Source organism: Anomaloglossus baeobatrachus, chromosome 5 (assembly GCF_048569485.1).
Source record: "Anomaloglossus baeobatrachus isolate aAnoBae1 chromosome 5, aAnoBae1.hap1, whole genome shotgun sequence".
NCBI lineage: Eukaryota > Metazoa > Chordata > Amphibia > Anura > Aromobatidae > Anomaloglossus > Anomaloglossus baeobatrachus.
In genome coordinates, this window is record NC_134357.1 from 121,242,087 (window position 1) to 121,256,567 (window position 14,481).

The following is a 14,481-nucleotide window of genomic DNA, read 5'->3' on the forward strand; positions in this document are numbered from 1 at the left end:
CCCTCACTCTCTCCTCTCTCTCTCTTGCTCTCTCCTCTTTCTCTCTTTTTCTCTCTCCTATTTCTCTCTCTTTTTCTCTCTCTCTTTTTCTCAGTCTTTTTCTCTTTTTCCTTCTCTCTCTCTTTTCTCTCTCTTCTCTCTTTCTCTTTCTCTCTTTCTCTCTTTTTCTCAGTCAATTCAATTCAAATATGCTTTATTGGCAGGACCAAAATACAATTAGTGTTGCCAAAGCAAGAGAAATACAGTAAGTGGTGTGGGAGGGGATCAGGGTTATCGGGAGTTGGGGGCACAATTTGGGCTCTGAAAGTCCATTTAGGGGCCTTATGTTCCCCTCAGCTTATGACATGTGGTGACATATCGGGCGGCGATCTCCACCATTTATTCCGCTTCCCCCAGAAGGATGCAGAGAGTTTCCTCTCCTCGTCCATGGATGGAAAGTCCGGGGTATGAGTGGTAAGTTTCTGGAAGTGGGAGGCCCTCACTACTGAGTATTTGTCACAGTGCAGCAGGAAATGCGCCTCGTCCTCCAGAGTCCCCTGCTGGCAGTGCTGGCACAGTCTGTTCTCCCGCGGCTTGTATGTCTGTCGGTGCCGCCCTGTTTCCACCTCTAGGCTGTGGGCACTCAGTCTGTACAGGCTCAGGGTCTGCCTGTCTTTGGGGTGGCATAACCTTTCCAGATATGGGGCCAGAGTGTAGTCCCTCCGCAGTGACCGGTAGATGGTGAGTTTCTGGGAGTTCTCTAATTCACTCTTTCAGACCTCTATGTATTGCATCTTGCAGCTCTCTGAGATCTATTTTATTTGGGCTTTTGTCAGGGTGTGTTGCTGACTTTGGCTGGACTGGCTGCCGGGGTTCCTGGCTTGCTCTGGTCTCTGGCTCAGCAGGGCTTTATGATGGTAGGAGCTGGGGTTGCTGTTCTGTATGTGCACCTGGTGCGATAGCGCCCTCTTGTGTATACTGAGCCATAAGGTGAATCGGTCCAGCTCTGCCCTACAGGCTATGTTTGAGGTGCTGCGATGGACTTGGATGAGATATTTACAGAACTCCATGTGGAAGACTTCGGTTGGGCTGGAATCCCACTTTGTGTGGTCTGGGTAGGTCACTGGGCCCCAAACCTCGCTGCCATACAGCAGTATAGGTGTGATGATGCTGTCAAATATCTTGAGCCAGACTCTCACAGGTGGTTTGAGGTGGTACAGTTGTCTTCTGATGGCGTAGAAGGTTCTGCACGCTTTTCCTTTCAGGGCTTCTGCTGCTTGCTTGAGGCTCCCATTATTGCTTAGATCCAGACCGAGGAAGGTATAGCTGCTTGTTTTCTCCAGCATGGAGCCATTTAATGTGAAGGAGGGAGTGTTTATTTTATTCTGGTTTCTCTTCTGGATCACCATGACTTTGGTCTTCTTTTGGTTGATGGGAAGCGCCCATGTGGTGCTGAATGTTTCCAGTACTGCCAGGCTATCTTGGAGGCCTTTTTCAGTTGGGGAGAGTAGTAGGAGGTCATCTGCATACAGCAGGATCTTCACCTCTCGGTCATGCAGACTGAGGCCAGGAGTGGGGGAGGACTCTAGAGCTGCTGCTAGTCCATAGGGTTGGGCTCAGGCTGCAGCTCTCTCTTTTTCTCTTTTTCCCTCTCTCTCTCTCTCTCCTCCCTCTCTCTCTTTTTCTCTCTTTTTCTCAGTCTTTCTTTTTCTCTTTTTCCCTCTCTCTCTTCTTTCTCTTCTCTCTCTCTCCCTCTCTCTCTCTCTTTTTCTCTCTTTCTCTCTCTCTTTTTCTCTCTCTTTTTCTCAGTCTTTCTTTTTCTTTTTCCCTCGCTCTCTCTTCTCTCTCTCCTCTCTCTCTTTTTCTCTCTCTTTTTCTCTCTCTTTTTTCTCTCTCTTTTTCTCTCTCTTTTTCTCAGTCTCTCTTTTTCTCTTTTTCCCTCTCTCTCTTCTTTCTCTTCTCTCTCTCTCCCTCTCTCTCTCCTCTTTCTCTCTCTTTTTCTCTCTTTCTCTCTTTCTTTTTCTCTCTCTTTTTCTCAGTCTTTCTTTTTCTTTTTCCCTCGCTCTCTCTTCTCTCTCTCCTCTCTCTTGTCTCTCTCTTCTCTCTCTCTCTCCTCTTTCTCCTCTCTCTCTTCTCTCTCCTCTCTCTCTTCTCTCTCTCCCTCTCTTCTCTTTTCTCTATCTTCTCTCTCTCTCTCAGACCTGGCGATGATCAGCTGATGCGGTCACCTGACGGCATCAGCTGACACTGTAAGTCGAGCGGTGAGGCCGACTTTTTACCGCCAGGCCAGCTAAACTATCAGCTGATGCTGTTGGACAGGAGTCTGCACAGAAGTGTGTAGTTTTTTGGGGTTTTTTTGCACTGATGCATCAACTGATTGTATAAAAGCCGTTTATACAATCAGCTGCTTTGTCATGTGATTCAGACCCTTGAACCTGACACATCATCTGCCTTCCAGCAAACCGTTGAGATGATATTGGATCCGGATTGGACGGCGCGGGACCCTTGACCCAGTATTACTGCGGAGGGGGGTTCTTTATTTCAATAAAGATGGAGTCACTAATTGTGTTGTGTTTTATTTCTAATAAAAACATTTTTCTGTGTGTTGTGTTTTTTTTTTATCTGTACTAGAAATTCATGGTGGCCATGTCTAATATTGGCGTGACACCATGAATTTCGGGCTTAGAGCCAGTTGATAATATACAGCTAGCCCTAACCCCATTATTACCCAGCGAGCAACCCGTCACCAGGGCAGCTGGAAGAGTTGGATACAGCGCCAGAAGATGGCGCTTCTATGAAAGCGCCATTTTCTGGGGCGGCTGCAGATTGCAATTTGCAGCAGGGGTGCTCAGAAACCTTGGGCACCCTGAGCTGCGGATTCCAATCCCCAGCTGCCTAGTTGTACCTGGCTGAACACAAAAATTGGGCGAAGCCCTTGTCATTTTTTTTTTAAATTATTTTATGAAATTCATGAAATAATTAAAAAAAAAGGGCTTCCCTATATTTTTGGTTCCCAGCTGCAGAACCACAAGGCTCAGCATACTCCATCCAGGACTGTATGCAGGAGTTTTTTGCCCCCCAAAAAAATGATGTAGGCTTCGACATATTTTTGTATGCTAGCCAGGTACAGCAGGCAGGTATGGCTGCCCCCATCCCCCAGCTGCCTATTTGTACCCGGCTGGGAACTAAAAAAATAAGGAAGCCCTTTTTTTAATTATTTCATGAAATAATTAAAAAAAAAAAATCGACATAGGCTTCGCCCCAGGCAGCTGTGGATTTGAATCCGCAGCACAGGTTGGCCCGAGCTTTCTGGGCGCCTCTGTTGGCTTTGTTTTACTAGCTAGTATTAAGGCAGAGATTCTTAATATCAGGCTAGTTTGACCGGGCCATTAAGAATCTCCAATAAAGGGTTAAAAAAAAAAACACCACACAGAGAAACAATACTTTAATAGAAATAAATACACAGACACACTTAGAGACTCCATGTTTATTACTCCCTGTCAGCCCTCCACGATCCTGCTCTTCTGTCTTCTTTCTCCTTCAACCCATGCAGCTCTGCTACATCAGACAGCACTGCATGGGAGGAAGAACGCTGCTGCTCCCGTGCAGTTTATTCACTCAGTGAGTGAGCAGAAGCTGTGGGCTGTAAGCGGTGACGTCACCGCTGACAGGCGGGTTACAATAGCAACGGTGCTCCGATCACGTGATTCCCGGTGCCGCAATTCACCGGCTATGGCATCTAGTCCTTGCATGTGGGTTGACTCTGTAAAGAGCGCCCACATGCATGGACGGGGAAGCCGGCCATGTGCCAGAGTATTTCGCCGGTACACAGAGATGCACAAATGAGCACTGCGTATCGGAGAGATGCACTGACAGGACCTAGCATGACGTCTAGCCATGTGACCAGTCTGTAGCCAATGAGATAATAGACACGTGACTGGTCACATGCTATTTTGACGTCATGATAGGTCCTATCATCAGTGCTGGTTACCGGGAGGACGCAGTGATAATCGGAAGGAAAAGCGGCGGGAAACAGAGTGCAGGACGCATCGCGGGGACCTGTAAGTGTTATGGTAATGTTTATTAACTGTATGTGTACATGTATAATGTGTTTTTATGTGTTTGTGTTTGCCTCCCATTTTTTTCAATGGGGTTCGAGTGGTTCGTCGAACGGTTCATCGAACGTTCGTCGAATGGAGCCTCCGTTCAATGAACCGAACTGAACTCGAACACTAGGGGGGTGGCTCATCTCTAGTAATCAGCTCCCTGCCCCACTGGGAACTCCAGCAGAATGCAGCCCACTTCCAGCCTGTGCCTTTCTGGAGACTGCGCACAGGGGATGTCAGATGGCACAATGAGATGCAGGGACTTAAATCGAGCCATCCAGCACCCTCTGCTGTACAGGATAGAAGAGATGGGCATGTGTTGGAAGGAGAGCCTGGATTAATTGAGTATATTTTTTTTATTTTTTCTTATATTTGCCAATGAATGGGGCACATGACAAGAAGGGCTAGCTGTGAATGGCAGGCTGGGCAACATATGTGGGACAGGCTGTGGAGACATACGTGGGGTAGGATGTCAGGGATGGATTTCACAGTTTGTCCCTTGTATTTTGGAAATGGTTCTCAAACAATGAATGATTCTATATATAACTTTGAAAATGCACCTCCTGTCCTGTTGAGCCTCGCCCTTAAAGTACATCAGTTTTTTTGGTATTTTGATGAAAAAGGTAACAATTCTACTTATCGGTGGGGACGGGGTGTGTAAGGGGTCTTTTTTAGCTTAGTCTCTAACCTATTCCTTTACTTGGGGACTCAGGGTTCATCAGTAAAGTGGAGGAGGGTGTACAATTAGCTTTGTCTGCCTAGGGCGCCAAATTACCTTGTAACAGCTCTGAGTCCTCTTAAAACATGTGAATTTTATAGAAAATCTAAAAAAAAAATAATATCTCAATAAATGTAGCAAATGAAAGGAATAGCCCCTTTCCCACTGTGGAGACTCTTTGAAATCCCACTGATATGTTTAATTAAAATTGCAGACATTTCTTCAGTTTGGTTCTTAGAACATGAAAGGTCAACTATTAAAGGAGATGGAAAAATAACAAATATCTCTTCGTTTTTGTAACCTACACCACAACCTCTTGAGAATGTATTCTTAATTTAGTCAGGAAGGATACTGTCTGAATTGTTGAGTGCAGTACATCACTTTACTTTCACCTTTCTCATCAAAGATTGTTGGGTTCATCCTCTGTCATTTGCCAAATTACTCCACACCCAGTTGTTCTTGAGCACAACAGGATTGGTTAAAGAAAACATTGTCACAGTTGAGACATCAGAAAAGTCGTAATAACTCGTGGAACAACAGTTCTCAATTCTTCTCATAATAATAACAGTTATGTGTTATGGATTGTTACTGAAAGTGAGCGCCTGCCCTTGAACCCCATTTTGTTTAATCCTAGTAGAGGTGAGCCACTCCTTAGCATTCAACTTGGCTCAACACATACCAAATGAACACCACAAGATGTTACAAAAATTAGATATAAAACGCAACGTGGTAAACTTTTTTTGCTGAATAGCTTGAGAATATATAGACTTGTACCCTGAAAAATTAGCATCATTTTGGAAATTTGAGACAAAGTAAAGGGTGTTTTACACGCTGCGACATCGCTAGCGATTGCTAGTTGTCGAGCGCGATAGCACCCGCCCCTGTCGCTGTAACAATATGTGGTGATCGCTGCCGTAGCGAACATTATCGCTATGGCAGCATCACCCGCACATACCTGTTCAGCAACGTCGCTGTGACCGCCGAACAATCCCTGCCTCAAGGGAGAGGTGCGTTCGGCGTCATAGCGACGTCACCACGATGTCACCAAGCAGCCGGCCAATAGAAGCGGAGGGGCGGAGATGAGCGGGACGTAACATCCCGCCCACCTTTTTTCTTCCACATTGCCGGTGGAGGCAGGTAAGGAGATGTTTGTCGTTCCTGCGGCGTCACACATAGCGATGTGTGCTGCCGCAGGAAGGACGAACAACATCGTAGTGACAGGAGCAACGATATTAAGGAAATGAGCGACGTGTCAACGAGCAACGATTTTTCACGTTTTTGTGCTTGTTGATCGTCGCTCATTTGTGTTACACGCTGCGATGACGGTAACGGCGCCGGATGTGCTTCACTACCGATGTGACCCCGACGATATATTGTTACAGATATCGCAGCGTGTAAAGCACCCTTAAGTGTGGACACATCAGCAGGTCCAACATTTTGTGCCAATAAATTTCTTATTCTTATAAAAGGTCAGAGTTCAGTTTTTCTGACCCAGAGATACAAATTCCAGACATATAGTTAATTCATAAAATGAGAAGATAATTCCATTATATGGGGAAGTTGGTTGAGATAGATGTCAGCCAATTAATTTTTCTGCCGATAGATAACAAATGTGTATGGTGACCTTAACAATAAGCAGTGACTGAGATGCCCCCCCCCCAACGATCCCAAGAGCAGGAGTCCCATGGTCTTTTTGGAGTCTACAAGGAAGCTCCAATGAAGCCAGTCAGCTTTTAAAGAATATAAACAGCGTTGGAATTGAACATTGGGGTAACTATTATTGACCATTCATAATCTTTAAAAAAAATTAGCTCAAAATTGCTTACAATTCTTACCTTCTCTCCTTTAGCACCAGCTGCACCCTAGCAAAAGAAGCAAATGTTATGTCAAGAAATGGATTAACGTATACGACAACATTTTTAACGTAAATATATACTTACTGGTTGTCCTTTTGGGCCAGGCTGTCCCTGACAGGAAAAAATTAATACATTTTATTTAAATCAACTTATGGTGTTAACAATCCATAACTATCTATCAAAATAATAACATTTCAGAATATTATGTACTATAGGGCTTCGGTAAATAACATTATAACAGCCATGTACCAAAACTTTGTAAAAATACTTTGTATCAGTTCCTAAAATAAGAAGTCATTTTTCTCTATTTTATACATAAAAGACTAATTAATACCAATAGGTTCAGCTCATCAGTGCAAAAAATATTTACAATTTATAATCAATCAATGAATTATTTGTGGAAGTCATGAACAGGGAAAGAGCAATAATAGTCCTTCATCTGGAAACCACATTCGGTCAACTAATTACATCATATTTAGTGTACTACCATGGGGTCATTGGTACAAAAAACCACAGCCCAATCTTATTGGGTGATATGTTGCTGAGAGCTAAATATATAGTAAGATATGCTTTTCATCGAATAGACCATTATTATTTGCTCTGTATCTTAGATTGTCTGATTTTACTCATATATAGAAAATTAAATTCTGCTGTATAAACAATTGAACACAAATTATATCTATTTGGGGCTCATATTAGCTCAATTTTAAGGTCTGTGCTTCTGTTCAGCACCTATAAAAATATACACTTCATAATATGATTTAAACAAGTGATATTGGAATGTCATTATAGATAATTGGTTGACTTAACCTCTCTCGTTTTTGCAGACATAACATTACCTTCCACCTACTTCATGCTGAACTTGTTGTAGAGAAGTTGTTCCAGAGACCAAATGAGCTCCCTGATAAAAATGGACACCCTAAATGGGCTATTGTAATCAGGAGGGTGGCCAAAGGACTGAAGTCTGCACATATGAAAGTCAGAGCTACTGTGCTGGTCTAAAGTTTAAAGGGAATCTTTCAGGTCCAATACGCACCCAGAACCACAAGCAGTCTTGGGTGCATATTAGTAATCCCTGCCTAACCTTCCCTGTATACACTAGCATAACTAAACAGATCTTTAGAAAAAGTATTTCAAAAGATTGTTTATTATATGCTAATGAGGCCAGGAACTAGTCGCAAGGGCATTAGTTCCCTTTGCTAGTCAGTCCACATAGCATGTTAGTGTGGCACCCCAGTGGTCCGGTTGCCACAGTAGCGTTGCACTCCTCACAGGGGGTGATGCTGTGCCTGGAAGCAAAGAGGGGGGCCTCCATAGAAGGTGGAATCTGCAGTCAACACTTTCCTAACTCCAGACCAGAATGGGGATCTTGAACACCCAGTTCATGGGGAGCTTCCCTATGCATTCAGGCCTGGGGGAGGGGTTAGTAACACACATACATAAAAGTGAAACTAAGCAGACAGAACAAGTCAGGAGTAGAGAGAAGATGGTCGCTGAGAAGGTAGCTGCGCCATAGCTTCCTCAGGGTCGAGCGCAGAGTACCAGACACCGGAGTACGAGGTTGCGTGGGTTCTAAAGTCCTCGCAGCTGAATCTGGAGGGCAGGAGACTTCAGGTCTTCTGGCCCACAGAGTGCCTGGGGCACAGCAGCATAGTAGAGCCAGGAGCTGTGATCAGCGAAGTAGCACCAGTAAATGGCTCGCGCTGCCTGCCATACAAGTGAGCAAAACAAGAATGCCGCGGAGACACAATCACATGTTTCTCAACGCTGGCAGGAAACTAGCTAGGTCTTTCACCGGGAAGGAACAACCACAGGAAGGGCAGTCTCCAGTCAAGGAAACCGCCTATACCAAAACATGGTATCCATCCACAGACAGCTGTTTCGGGGTATCTGCCCCTCATCAGTGTAGAGTAGGAAACTGGCTAGTGGGAGCAATACCTAGTAGAAGACTACATAGGTAAGGATGGTTGACCTTGGGGAGATCAACAGCCAACACCGCAGGGACACCATCACATGTTTCTCAACGCAGTGACACTAGAACAAGGCCCCCTGGGAAAATATGCAAAACAAGAATGCCGCAGAGACACCATCACATGTTTCTCAACGCTGGCAGGAAACTAGCCAGGTCTTTCACCGTGAAGCTACAACCACGGGAAGGGCAGTCTCCAGTCAAGGAAACCGCCTATTCCAAAACATGGTATCCATCCACAGACAGCTGTTTCGGGGTATTTGCCCCTCATCAGTGTGGAGTAGGAAACTGGCTAGTGGGAGCAATACCTAGTAGAAGACTACATAGGTAAGGATGGTTGACCTTGGGGAGATCAACAGCCAACACCGCAGGGACACCATCACATGTTTCTCAACGCAGTGACACTAGAACATTCTTGTTTTGCATATTTTCCAAGGGGGCCTTGTTCTAGTGTCACTGCGTTGATAAAAACATGATGGTGTCTCCGTGTTGGATGTTGATCTCCCCGAGGTCAACCATCCTTACCTATGTAGTCTTCTACTAGGCATTGCTCCCACTAGCCAGTTTCCTACTCCACACTGATGAGGGGCAAATACCCCGAAACAGCTATCTGTGGATGGATACCATGTTTTGGTATAGGCTGTTTCCTTGACTGGAGACTGCCCTTCCCGTGGTTGTTCCTTCCCAGTGAAAGTCCTGGCTAGTTTCCTGCCAGCGTTGAGAAACATGTGATGGTGTCTCCGCGGCATTCTTGTTTTGCATATTTTCCCAGGGGGCCTTGTTCTAGTGTCACTGCGTTGAGAAAGACGTGATAGTGTCTTCGCGGTGTTGGATGTCGATCTCCCCGAGGTCAACCATCCTTACCTATGTTGCCATACAAGTGAGAACCAGAACCGACACAAAGAAGAGAGTTACAGCATAGCTTCAAGTCACAGGGACCCACACATCAGCGCAAGAAGGAAGGCCTCTGAACTCACCCGGCTAGGTGGATCCTCTCAATTGCTTCCAGGCTGACCGGACCTCCATTATCAGCTGGATCAGTCTCCCGGGCCTGTATCATCCACAACCGAGTAAAAGGTAAAGGAAACTACGGCCTTCTGTTGTCCAGTTATTGTCGGCGTCCTCAGTCCTGCACCCCAACGTTAAGTCCCTCCAGCATTTGTAAAGACTACTACTCCCAACAGCCCTGGGCCCAGCTCTACCTGTGGAGAGCTATGCCAATGCAATTGCATCACCACCGATGCCCAGGTAACTAAATAGCAGTGGCGGCACCTATCCTGCTGCACGTCGCACGTGGCGTCATGATATATCCTCTGTAAATAATCCCCACCACCATTTAAATAACGACACCGTCGGAGTCACGAACCGGGCCCTGTTGCCGTGACATCCTCTGAGTAGAACAGAGCCAACCTGTTAACAAGTAACCCCCAGATCCTGGTGCAGGTGTGTCAGCATGCCCCTGTGGGCGTGCTAACAGGCTAATAAATGCACAGTGATTCCGCACATATCTCAGTCTTGATGGCAGCTGGCGGAGGATGGATGCACACTACGCATGATTCAGAGTCCCCAGCACTTCGGGTCATGCATACTACACCTCACTGTAGACAGGATGCTTACACCCGCCATCAGTTTAGTGCACATGATTGGAAGTCCCGGGACACCTAATCATGCAGAGTGCGCATCCATCCTCCGCTGGCCGCCATCAAGAATGAGGTATGTGCGGCATCGCTGCGCATTCATGAGCATGTTAGTATGCCCACAGTGGCATGCTAACATGCTATGTTGTCCCTTGCAACTAGTCCCTGGCCTAATGCCCTAGCAACTAGTCCCTGGCCTCATTAGAATATAAAAAACAATCTTTAGAACTACTTATTTCTAAAGATCTGTTTATTTATGCTAGTGTACACAGGGACGGTTAGGCAAGGATTACTAATATGCACCCAGTACTGCTTGTGGTTCAGGGTGCATATTGGACCTGACAGGTTCACTTTAAAATGGCTGTCTCGTAATGACAACCTTTATACATATGCCATAGTGAGGTACGGGACTTGATGGGGTAAGTTCTCTTACTGAAACACCATTTGGTTGTCTAACATCTGTCACACATTATATATTTGGACATGTACTGGAACCTTTCAAGTGGTGAAACACAGCTTCCTCAGTGGCCATAAGTGAACCAAACAATTGAAGAACAGCAGCAATCCTACGTGTTCCCTTATTCACCCACTGCAGTGTCTTTTCAATTGAAACTGGAGACTTTTTGGAGACAGTAGAAACATTACAATGGGCAAATAAAAGAATAGGTTCTTCTATTATGGAGTGCTGCCACTAGACATTATCTCCCCGTCTCATTTCTTCCTCCCAACACTGTTTATGTAACCCATAATAAGAACTTAGAATGTCCTGAAGAACAGGGGGTGACAGAGAGGATCTCTAAGAGCCTGTATTTCTGGAATTGATAAAAGTTGCACATTTTGTTAACGCAATTTCCATGTTCTATGATTTAAAATAGAAATATCACCTCCTGTCCTGAAGGGTCATCTGAACAATCACAATAAAAAGCAGCGTAATAACAAAATTCTAAGACAAGATGTGTAAATGTAATGTTTAGACACATTTAGTCTAGCCAAACATGGGTGTAATAATGGTCTATGTGTCATATTTGATATATTATGCTTGCTGAGGAAGTGGAAGAAGTCGTACTCATTGCTTTGTTTTACCTTTCAAAAGGGCAAAACATGTTCCAGGACAATGTCTGAGAACTGCTGTTTCCTTTCGACTATCAATCTTAAAGATCTAAAATCACAATTTACATCTACATGAAATGATACCATATCATAGCTGCTGTTGGCTAAACAGTAAATTAAGAGCATATACCAGGTGTGTAGACTATCTGATGAGTGGGGGGAGCATACAGCAGCTTTCCCATGATGGGAGTCTACGATGAACTAAAGCTGGCCATACACAGACCGCGATCTCTCCATACTCCCACACACGAGCCCTTAACTGAGCGTCAATGTGTTTTTAATGGAGAAAGAGGAGAAAGGAAGAGTGCAGTCTGGTAGTGCCTTATTTCTCCTGAAACAAAAGGGATAGGGAAATACAATTCCAACGCATAGATCCATTTCTCCCCCATCATTGGGGGTGCACAGAAACATTGGATAGTTGCCCAATCCCACCAAAATTGGCTAATTCAGACACTTTCATCTAATATATTGAGGCTTTAACATTAAATTGTCCAGACCATTAACCAAATCATATATATTTAGATTTTAAGATTATAATGGGTTGTTGCCATTGAGCCAATCAATTAAAAATGTTCATACATTTTCTAAGTGAATTCTAGAAATGTGGAAAAGTAGTAAATGTGGCTAATTAGTTTTTTTTTTCTCAGAATCACAATGTAGAACCTATCCTCGGGATAGGTGATAAGTGTGTGATTGCTGGGGGTCCCCAGTTCACTAGAGTGGAGAAAGTAGAGGTAGCAAAACCCATTATCTAAGGATCTAAGAGCAATAACATGTAGAGTATTCAGCTATCTCCATCAGTCCCAAAGGCAGTGAATGGCCACATAGTCACAATTCCCCCCAATTTACACAATGGCCTCCACTTTCCGCATCAGAGGATATCCTAACAGTGGTAACCCTTAGCAATCAAACAGTTATCACCTGTCCCATGGATAGGCAAGTCCTTGGATTTGGAAAATCTCTTTTGACGTAAAACTAGAAAAATATACTTGTGAAAATTTACTGTGGATTAGCTTGAACCAAAGCATAAAGTTGTACATTTTCTTTCCAATACAGGAAAGAAAATACAGTGGAACCTTGGATTACGAGCATAATTGGTTCCGGGAGTGCGCTCTTAAACCAAGTTACTCCTCTATCAAAGCGAATTTACTTATCGGAAATAATTGAAACACAGACAATTCGTTCCACAACCCAAAAATATTTACTGTATTTATACAAACTTATTACAGTAATACAATATAACGTACTGTATTTATATAAAATTATTACAGTACACTAATACAAAATACTGTACAGTGCAGTAAAAGCATATAAAACAAATTAAACTGTACGTTAGCCTACAATGGAATTGTTGGTGTGCAGGAGGTACAGTACAAGCAATGTGCTGTAATGGTTAGCAGAAAGAAAGTACAATACTGTATCCATAAATGCAAATTGATAGACATGCTATATAGTATATACTGTACTGTACAATGGTATACACTATACAGGACATATGTACAGAAAGTTACCTCCAGAGCAGGACAGAGCGTGGTGAAAGGACAGAACCAGTACTGCGCATGGTGAGTATTTGCTCTTATTGCAGAGCATTGCTCCTAAACCAAGTTACAAATTTGTAAAAAGCTTTGCTTGTTCTGCAAAACGCTCTCAAACCAAGTTACTTTTAAACCAAGGTTCCACTGTAATTGATTATAACTGTAGACTAAATTTGCCATCATTTTATAACTTATCTTGTGAACATTTAATATAGTTGCAGATTTTCAGACAAAAAAAACAGTAATACATACATTTTGATGTCCTCCCTAATATATACCTACCAGGAGCCCATACATTCTGATATTCTCCCTAATATATACCTACCAGGAGCCCATACATTCTGATATTCTCCCTAATATATACCTACCAGGAGCTCATACATTCTGATGCCCTCCCTAATATATACCTATCAGAAGCCCATACATTCTGATATTCTCCCTAATATATACCTACCAGGAGCCCATACATTCTGATATTCTCCCTAATATATACCTACCAGGAGCTCATACATTCTGATATTCTCCCTAATATATACCTACCAGGAGCCCATACATTCTGATATTCTCCCTAATATATACCTACCAGGAGCCCATACATTCTGATATTCTCCCTAATATATACCTACCAGGAGCCCATACATTCTGATATTCTCCCTAATATATACCTACCAGGAGCCCATACATTCTGATATTCTCCCTAATATATACCTACCAGGAGTCCATACATCCTGATATTCTCCCTATTATATACCTACCAGGAGCCCATACATTCTGATATTCTCCCTAATATATACCTACCAGGAGCCCATACATTCTGATGTCCTACCTTAATATATACCTACCAGAAGCCCATACATTCTGATATTCTCCCTAATATATACCTATCAGGAGCCCATACATTCTGATATTCTCCCTAATATATACCTACCAGGAGCTCATACATTCTGATATTCTCCCTAATATATACCTACCAGGAGCTCATACATTCTGATATTCTCCCTAATATATACCTACCAGGAGCCCATACATTCTGATATTCTCCCTAATATATACCTACCAGGAGCCCATACATTCTGATATTCTCCCTAATATATACCTACCAGGAGCCCATACATTCTGATATTCTCCCTAATATATACCTAGCAGGAGCCCATACATTCTGATATTCTCCCTAATATATACCTACCAGGAGCCCATACATTCTGATATTCTCCCTAATATATACCTACCAGGAGCCCATACATTCTGATATTCTCCCTAATATATACCTACCAGGAGCCCATACATTCTGATATTCTCCCTAATATATACCTACCAGGAGCCCATACATTCTGATATTCTCCCTAATATATACCTACCAGGAGTCCATACATCCTGATATTCTCCCTATTATATACCTACCAGGAGCCCATACATTCTGATATTCTCCCTAATATATACCTACCAGGAGCCCATACATTCTGATGTCCTACCTTAATATATACCTACCAGAAGCCCATACATTCTGATATTCTCCCTAATATATACCTACCAGGAGCCCATACATTCTGATATTCTCCCTAATATATACC

At 43.6% G+C, this 14,481-nt stretch overlaps 1 protein-coding gene across 1 annotated transcript in view; it reads right to left on the reverse strand.

Annotated features, from left to right (window-relative positions):
• Positions 1-14,481, reverse strand: part of LOC142310953 (uncharacterized) — a 246,321-nt gene that overhangs the window by 162,635 nt on the left and 69,205 nt on the right. The window contains exons 8-9 of the mRNA XM_075348828.1: positions 6,744-6,770; positions 6,639-6,665 (exon numbers count right to left, since the gene is read on the reverse strand). Of these exons, the coding sequence (XP_075204943.1) occupies positions 6,639-6,665; positions 6,744-6,770 (54 nt within the window). The remainder of the gene's footprint in view (positions 1-6,638; positions 6,666-6,743; positions 6,771-14,481) is intronic.